This window comes from Salarias fasciatus, chromosome 14 (genome assembly GCF_902148845.1).
Source record: "Salarias fasciatus chromosome 14, fSalaFa1.1, whole genome shotgun sequence".
In the NCBI taxonomy this organism is placed as follows: domain Eukaryota; kingdom Metazoa; phylum Chordata; class Actinopteri; order Blenniiformes; family Blenniidae; genus Salarias; species Salarias fasciatus.
Genome location: NC_043758.1, coordinates 9,663,312 through 9,671,680, shown reverse-complemented (window position 1 = coordinate 9,671,680; position 8,369 = coordinate 9,663,312). Strand labels below are relative to the sequence as shown.

At 52.9% G+C, this 8,369-nt stretch overlaps 1 protein-coding gene across 1 annotated transcript in view; it reads right to left on the bottom strand.

The window, feature by feature from the left end:
• Positions 1-249: 249 nt before the first annotated feature.
• The window catches only part of kmt2a (lysine (K)-specific methyltransferase 2A), a 35,353-nt gene continuing 27,233 nt past the window's right edge, over positions 250-8,369 (bottom strand). Inside the window, 10 exon segments of the mRNA XM_030107893.1 lie at positions 250-525; positions 608-737; positions 828-908; positions 1,010-1,117; positions 1,236-1,410; positions 1,546-1,620; positions 1,867-2,093; positions 2,176-2,244; positions 2,447-5,086; positions 5,692-8,356. Coding sequence (XP_029963753.1) covers positions 250-525; positions 608-737; positions 828-908; positions 1,010-1,117; positions 1,236-1,410; positions 1,546-1,620; positions 1,867-2,093; positions 2,176-2,244; positions 2,447-5,086; positions 5,692-8,356 — 6,446 coding nt within the window.

The window sequence follows — 8,369 nt, the reverse complement described above, 5'->3', positions numbered from 1 at the left end:
AGGGGGGTATTTAGAATCTGAATAAATAAAAGGTAATATTGCGATGCCTTGATTTCTTTACTCACCCCGGAAGGTGAAACTTTCCATGCCAAATGTAAATGAGACAAAAGGAGGCACAATACGTTGGAAACTCTATAAATGGCCCGTCCTCCAAACACGGCCGTTCCTGCATATACGACGTGTCTTTCATGGGCTGACCGCGTGGGACTGCCCGCTGCCTCTGGACGCCCCGCCGTCCTCCTCGGGCGGTCAGTTGAGGAACTTGCGGCACTTCTTGGCGCCGCAGTTGCAGGGCAGCTTGTTGCTGGCGTCCTCGATGGGGAACTTGTAGTCGTAGGTGAGCTCCTCGCCGCAGTAGATGCGCCGCGACGCGAAGATGACGATGTGCTTCTGGCCGTCCACGGTGATGACGCGCGAGTAGCAGTTGGGCTCACAGGAGTGGTTGATGAAGCGGGCGGCGTTGCCGTGCACCGTGGCGTCCACCACCTCGTAGTCGTCGATGCGAAACATGTAGCAGCCGATCCCCTTTGAGGGCAACGGAGGAGTTTCAGTTTCATTCCCACAGCGCGGCTTAGCTAATCGGACGGGACGCAGTTTGAAACCTCACCTTTCCGTCGTAGTATTTCTCCCGTTTGTCCGTGAGAACAGACCGGATGACGTTTCCAGAGTATTCGATCACCATCTCCCCGGCCTCGATGGTTTTCTTGCAGAACAGACCTCGACCATGGATCGGAGATCTGCAGAGGGACACAGGGACGGTTTTGAGTAAATGTGAGTTAGTCTAATAACGGAAAGCTGTAACAGTCCACGGGCAGAGCTGATCAGACCTGTAGACTCCAACCGTCTCTTTGGAAGAAGCCTTGAGCTGCTTGAATCTCACAGCGAGCGGCAGCTCCATGGACGCACGCCTGCGATGGCAGCACGGAAAACAGACATTGAGGACTTTTCTTCAAGTTTATTCTCAAATCCAGTTCCTGGAGATGAAAGATTTGAAAGAGCAGCAGCGCACCTCGCTGTCCGGAGCTGGCCCTCCTCGTCCTCATCTTCCTGCGGTCTGTACTCGGGGGGTTGGCGATGTTTCGAGGCCAAGAAATTAAACACGTCAAACACAGACCTCCTGGTCAAGCAACAGAACAGACAGAAGATTAAATCATTAAAGTCTGATCGGTTACTCTGTTCAAGCTGAACACGATACGGTTATTTTATGACCACATGAGCGTCGCTTCACTTCCCACCTGTGGTGGATTTCTGCCCGGGCCGAGCCGTGGGGGTTGATGGGAGGCTCGTCTGTTTCCTCCGGCTTGTGGAAGCGGAAGCGGTAGCTCCGGCAGTGTCTGGAGCCGTAGAGCTGCTCCAGCAGGAAGACCACCGCCTCGTGCACGACTCCCAGCATCCTCAGTCCGTTCACACCTGAGAAAAACAGACGCAGACATCCACAAAATGTCAATACTCTCACACCCCAGTATGATATGCATTACGGTACAGCAATACAGCAAGTTAAGCTCTTGCTATAAAAAATTTAGTGATAGTTGGATAACGCCGTACCTTCAAAGGAGAGCTCCTTCAGTCGTGCGTTGGATCGAGCTTCCTGCACCTTATCAGTCAGAGACTTCCAGGCCTCTGCAGAGAGAGAGTCAGTATTTAAACACAGTTTTAAATGCTAGTTTCGAATATTTATGTTCATGTTAAAAGTTTAATAATCTGAAATACATGTGGGATGTCCTCTACGTAAGTGTGTGACATAAGTATTAAAAACTATTTTGAAGCTTATAGTTTAAAAGATAATCAATCACATTCTGTTAAAAGAAAATTAAATCCGATTTGTTTGTAACATGAGGATGTCAGGCTGTGAGGCTTCCCTCTCACCTTCGATACTCTCACAGCGGATGTGGAAGCCGTCTTCACTGCAGATTTCAAAGATGATGCCCTTTTTGGGCTTGCTATCCAGAGCCGAGTCCCTGCTGTTCCCATCCTGGTCAGGTGCTGATGCCACAGGAAGAGATCCTGTTCCTCCGGTGGCAGATGTTCTGTCTTTTCCCACTAATTTACCTGGTAAAACCGACCCTTCAGAGGTCTTCTTTTTACCAAGCACGCTAGAAAAGATGTAAAAACAAGCATTAGAAAGTGATCTTATGATTAGTCTGAAAAAAGGTGACTATCGCTGTCACTTCATACCTTTTGTTGGAGGCCTTTTCTTGAGGTTTGCCCATGTCCATTGGTTCAGGGGAGCTCAGCTCTTTCAAACTGATTGGAAAAAAAAAACAATTGTGAGGTTTATAATGAGAAAGCTACTTAGTAACAAAAGGTTTCTGAATTACTTGAACTGAGATATTTAGTTTTATATAGCGAGAGGACAACTCTAAACTGGACTAATCTGGAAGTGCACCTTTCAATAGGCGTTTAAAGTTTAAACAGCTTCTTGGCTAAAAAGGAAACGATGTCCCACCTTGGGTTTGAGGACGGGTGCAGCCCTGCAGGGTTGCTGTGATGCTCGTCTACTTGAGAGGGCTTCAGCTTCTTCCCATTGCTCACATCTGAACTCTGCCTGCTCCTCTTCGCTTTGTGTTTGCCTTTCTCTGTTCCTGGCGCAGATGTGGCGGAGCTCGGTGGTCTGTGCTCCGACGAACGGGAAACGGGATTTGTTCTGCTGCTCTGGGAGTGTGCAGAGGTTGGTGTTTGGGTGAACACTCCAACAACACGTCCTTTGGCAGGGTTCAGAGGGGTAGACGGGCTGGGAGCTAAAGCGACTGTGTTAGTTGGACCGGAGTCCACCGTCTGGACTCTGTTAACAGAATGAGACTGCTGCTGCAAGTGGACGTTGCCGCCGTCCGTCTCCGCTTGCTGGTTCACGGCCATGCTGATGGTCTGCTGGGACGGCAGCACGCAGATGCTGCTGGCGATGGAAGTCTGAACGGGCGAGCTGAGCTGTGACATCAGGGGAGCCGCCCCCGCCGGCTGGAGGACGACGGGCTGGTCGGACAGGCCCAGGCCATGCGGGCTCGCTTTAAAAAGGAGGTTGCTAATCGGCCCCGTGATCTCAGTGGAGCTGAGGACGGGAGTGGAGAGAGAGACTGATCCCGGTGCAAGTAGGCCAGCAGCACCACTAGGGGGCACAGACACAACATTCAACACAGACTGACTGGGGTTGAGGCCAGACACTGTGCAAGGCAGCAGATGGGTCGAAGAATCATGACCTATGAGGCCAGGCTGGGCCGGACCGGGAATCCTCTGCTGAAGGAGAGTCGTGGGATCCAGGTACATTACCCCTCCCGGCTTCCTCTTTATGATATTCGGAACTTTGCGTTGGGAGGAGGAGATGGTGCTTAACTCAACCAGACTGCCGGGTTGGCCGGGGATGCTTGCAGTGATCTGAGGTGAAGACAGGTTGATGAGGGTCATGTTGGGAGGGGCCACTTCAGATGGGGCCAGAGTGGGCTGGCTCCGGGAGCGGGCCAGCCTTTTGTTTTTTCTCGGCAGCAGCCGAGAGATGGGCCTCTTCTTGCCGTGGGCGGAAGCAAGGACGGTCGGGGAGGAAGTGAGGGAGGAAGGAGTAGAAACGATGGCGACACTGGGACCCAGCTCGTGCGGCCGCCCGGCCTCGGAAACAAGAATCTGTGGCTGGTCGTGGGACTGAGTGGGCAGACCAATAAGAAGCCCTGAAGTGGTGCTGGGGATTCCTGTCTGGAAGCCTGCTTGGGCGGGCCCGGTGAAAGTGTGAATCTGAGTGGGGTGAGGCATGGTGCCCAGGACTTTACCTCCGGCAGGAAATATGGACTGGGCTGATGATATACCGGTATTCAGCCCGGTGGTGAGCGTCATGGAGCTGAGCACCGCAGGAGAGCTGGTGTCCATGACTCCTGCCGCATTGATTTTTTGAGTGACGCCATTAGGGACAGTTTGAAGAACGTACAGCGGCTGGAACTGCTGGTTGACAACGATGAGCTTGTCCGGACCTGGTTTGATGACCGCTGGGCTGGAAACTTGAGTCTGGGACGTTCCGGAGACCGGTACCGGACTGGGGCAGCCCGAAGCGGCGGCCGATGCCGGGATGAACTTCTGACCTTGCAGAGGCAGAGAGGGAGAACTCGGCAAACCAGGAGTACCAGAACTCCTGGGAACGTCTTGGCTGGCTGCAGGTTCGACCACCTGGCCGATAGCGGGGCTGGGAATAAACTGCTCTGGAGTCATGTGACCTTCTGTGACCTGCGAGTCTCTGTTTCCCAGAGCTGGCGCCTCGTGCTGGTTCTCTGACGGCGACACGCCGGGACCCGCTTGTTTCTTCTCCCCACTCTTCTCTCCACTGATGGTCTCCGGGTCCGAGTTCATTCCCAGCATGCTTCGGTCGGAGGTATTTGAGATGAGACTGCCGGCATTGTGGTTTTGATTTGTGTTGACGGTCGGGCTGCGGGTGGTGAGGACCGAGAGGTCGGAGGGCAGCTCCAGAGGAAGATACGGCTCCTCCACAGAGATGGAGCTGTTCACGCTGCTCTCCACGACCCCTCCGCTTTCAGCACTGGGCAGCGGTTGGGAGAAGTCATCAAACAGAATGTCTTTACGCCTGTTGACGTCCACCCCAACGTAGCCCTCGTCCAGCAGCAGCTCCGAGGAGGACGGCTCAGACTGCTGGCCCAGAGCCGGCAGCGACATGGAAGGTGTGTTCAGGACGAACTCCATGATGTCCGACGGCAAAATATTCCCACAGTCGTCACTGTTGTTGTTGTCAGAGTCCGATTTGAGCAGGTCTGTGCTGAGGGACAGCTGGGCCTCCAGAGGATCCTGACCTTGACTCTGCTGCTGCGATTTGACTCCGCCTCCAACTGTAAGGCAGTTTTCCTTTTGGTTCTTCCGGCTTTCTCGCGTGTTTCCGCTCACTGCTCCACTGTTGCCGTCGGTCTCCTTACTCACTTCATGGGAGTCCGATTTCTCAGTGTGCCTTTCTCTGCCCCTCCTTTTGGGGGTGCTCTTGTGTGGAGTCGATGAGGAGGTGGCCGTGGTGGTCGTGGTGCTGGTGGTGCAGATACTGGTGTCGCTCTCTGAGCCGTCGTCCACGCCGTCCAGCTGACCGATATGTTGCTTGCTTATGGTCCTGTTGAAGACAGCAGAGTCAGAGGTAAATATTTCAAATATTTGAAAAGGACTAAAACATGTGGAAACTCAGGTACGTGATCAGCAACACTTTTAAGTTGTTCATGCTTTATTTTCTATTTACATTTACTCCTCTTATACAGTACATATTTCTTCATGGCCTATAGATTTGTTATACTTGAAATAAGGCAATAAAACAAAAATGAAATCAACAAAGAGTGTTTTTAACTACTAGCAGCTGTAAATGTGACTGATCCCTTTAGCGATAACTCTTTTCCCTCATCCCACTGACAGGCACCATCTTTCTTTATACTTTCTCCAGATCTTTTGAAAAAATGTGAATAAGACCACAGCCAGCAGTAGAATTTTTCACCATATTGCCACCTCCCCATGCCAAAGCATTAATGCTCCTGTCAAGGGCACAGCTGCGAACTACAGTTGATGTGGACTGAATGCATCATGATCTGACGATTGAAAATGGTTTCATGATAATTAAATTATAGAACCGAATATAATGTGTTTTTAAAAGGAGCAATTAATTTCCCCCGGGCTATTAAAAATAAAGACACTAAATATATTTGAGTTAAAACCTTTGACTGTACTTACAAGGCACTCAACATGTCCTCTTCAGTTTTCTCTTGAGACCTCTGCTGCTGCTGCTCTTCGTCTTTCAGGAAGCGCTGGAGTTGGGATCCACGTCCCAGGCACTGGTCTAACCCTTCTATGGATGGCAGGCCCTCACTGGGGTTGATTATTGTTCTGGTGAAGTTGTAATAGTAAGGGTCTTTCCCCCTGTGTTTCATTCCGCTGTCGTCATCTTCACCGCTGTCCCCCGACGAAGACGACGTGCTCATGTCGTCGGCCCCGTCTACTTGGCCCTCGGCTGACTTTTTGCGGCCGCCAGTCCTCCTCTTAACCAACGCCCCTGTTCCATCCCCGCTGCCGTAGAAAGGGAGATCCTCTTCGCCGTATGAGCGGACCCCGTAGAAGGGCGTGAGGCCAAAAAACATGTTGGAGCGAGCGCGGGCGCTGCGCCGAGGGTAGCGCCGCTTGGCTGACCCCGATCCGTCACTGTCGTCCTCGTGATGTTTATCCTCCATACTTCTGTCGTGCTCGTCCTCGGGGCCGTCGCCCTCGTCCTCGGTGCCGTGGGCGAGGTGGCCGCGGCGGTCTCGGAGATCGCCGCACGAGTGCGGTTTGCGTGGACGATGGTCGTCTGGCTGAGTCTGAGTGTCTGATTCAGAACTGTCGCTGCTGCTGGCAGAGGGCGAGGAGAAGAGGGCCGGGTGGGCGGGGCGACGGGACCCCTGGCTGACAGGGGGGATAGGGGACGCGGTGGTCGTAGGACCGGCTGAGGAAGGAAGACCACCGACGGCGCTGGTCCCGTTGGGATCCGTCTTGATGTCGGTCTTGAGTGGATTTGCTGAGAGGGATTTAACTGGCTGTTTTTTCTCCCTGGAGGACAGCGGCAGCTGGTTGGTTGTCTGTTTGGTGTGCAGCTGAGCGGAGGCCTTCAGTCCTTTCTCCGGGGCTAAACCAGCCTGCTGTAAACTGTCCAGACTGGAGCTGTTCTTCCTCGCTGAGCAGGGAACGTTCTCTCTGCTCTTTGACGATGACCTGTCCCCTCCCTGGTTTTCGTGTTTCTCCCCCTGAGCTTTCCCGTGAGCTTTGATGCTGTTTCCAAGCACTGGGGCTTTGCTATTGCTGCTGTTGTGAGAGCTGGGGCTTGTGGCGTGCGTGTTAATGCCGCCAGTAGCCTTTGTGTTGTTGTTGAGACGAGGGATTTTGTTGCTGCTGTTGCTGTTTTGAAGGGTCTTTTCTCTGTCGCGGTCTTTGGAAACATCTCTGCTGCCTGCCGTCTTCACTTTGGGGTGTTTGTCTTTGGCAGCTGAGGCTGACGTTGAAGAAGAGAGTTGAACGGAGCCCCTTTTTCCAACATCGTTGTCCCCCGATGTCCTCAACGACCACATGGACTTTGGAGCTGCTGCTGCTGTGGCTGCACCTGACGAGTAATCATTTGATTTCCGTGTATTGGACTTATGAAATGGCGGCTGCGGCGAGCCCGATTTCCCGACGATAGAGTCTTTATGAAGTGACGATGGTATTAAACTTCCTGTCCCGCTACTACTCTCCTTCCCTGAGCTGGGCTTGTCCTTGCACTGCATCGTGTTGGAGGTGGGAGCGGACCGGTGGTGAGGCAGCACACTGGCACTTGCAGAAACATCATGCTGGTCTTTGCTTCCATGCTTCCCTTGCTTCTCCGTCTGCTTGCTGCCGCCACTCCTCTGATGGCCTGTGAGGACGGCGGTTCCGACGGGGGGAGAGGACTGGCCTGAGCCAGCGGGCGTCAGCCTTGAACTCTTGCTCTCACCTCCGGTATGCTTCGACTGATTGCTAGGGTTGCTATCTTTCCCTGAGCCGGCGTCTTTGTTTCTGTCTGTGCTTCTGTAACTGGAATCTCTTGAAGGAGGTCGACCCTTGTCAGAATCTCTGCTAGACAGTTTGTCTTTACTATGGCCTGAGTCTTTTCCCATTTCCCTGCTATATTGCCGATGCCTCTCAGAGTCCCTTAGTCCAGTATCTCTACTGACTGACCTAGATTTGTCCGTATCCCTATAGCTGGGATCTCTAGAGGATGATTTACTCTTATCTGTTTCCCTTGTGCTCGACTCTCTGCTTGCGTGCCTCCTTTTGTCGGAGTCTCTGTTTGCTTGTCTCCCCTTCTCCGAATCTCTCAGCGGATCTCTGCTGAGAGTTCTTCCCCTCTCGGATTCTTTCAAACCCGAGTCTTTACTCAGTGATCTCCTCTTGTCTGGCTCTTTGGCTGATACATCGCCCTTGTCAGAGTCTTTTTCTCTTGTTGATCTATTCTTGTCAGAATCCTTAGAAGCTTGGTCTCGACTTGACATTCTCCCCTTGTCGGCTTCTCTTAACCCTTGCTCTCTAGAAAATTGCTGCCTATTTCTATCTGCGGAGAACAGTCGACTCTTTTCATCGTCTCTCTGCGCTGCACACTTTGCCGAGTCCTTGCTTGGATGTCTGGACTTCTCGGGGTCTCTGGCGGGGGAGGGGATGAGAGGTGGCGGGGAGGTGAGGGGCCGTGACAAAATGTGAGGCAGGGAGGTCACTCCTCTCGGTCGGTTGAGCTGGTGGGTCGGAGGAGAAAGAGAAGGGGAGCTGTGACGGCGGGAGTCGATATTCCGCATGCCGGAGTTTACGAGCGAGTCGCCGACCGTCACAATCTCATGGCTTTGGGGCTGAGAGGTACCTCCTGGAAAAGACAG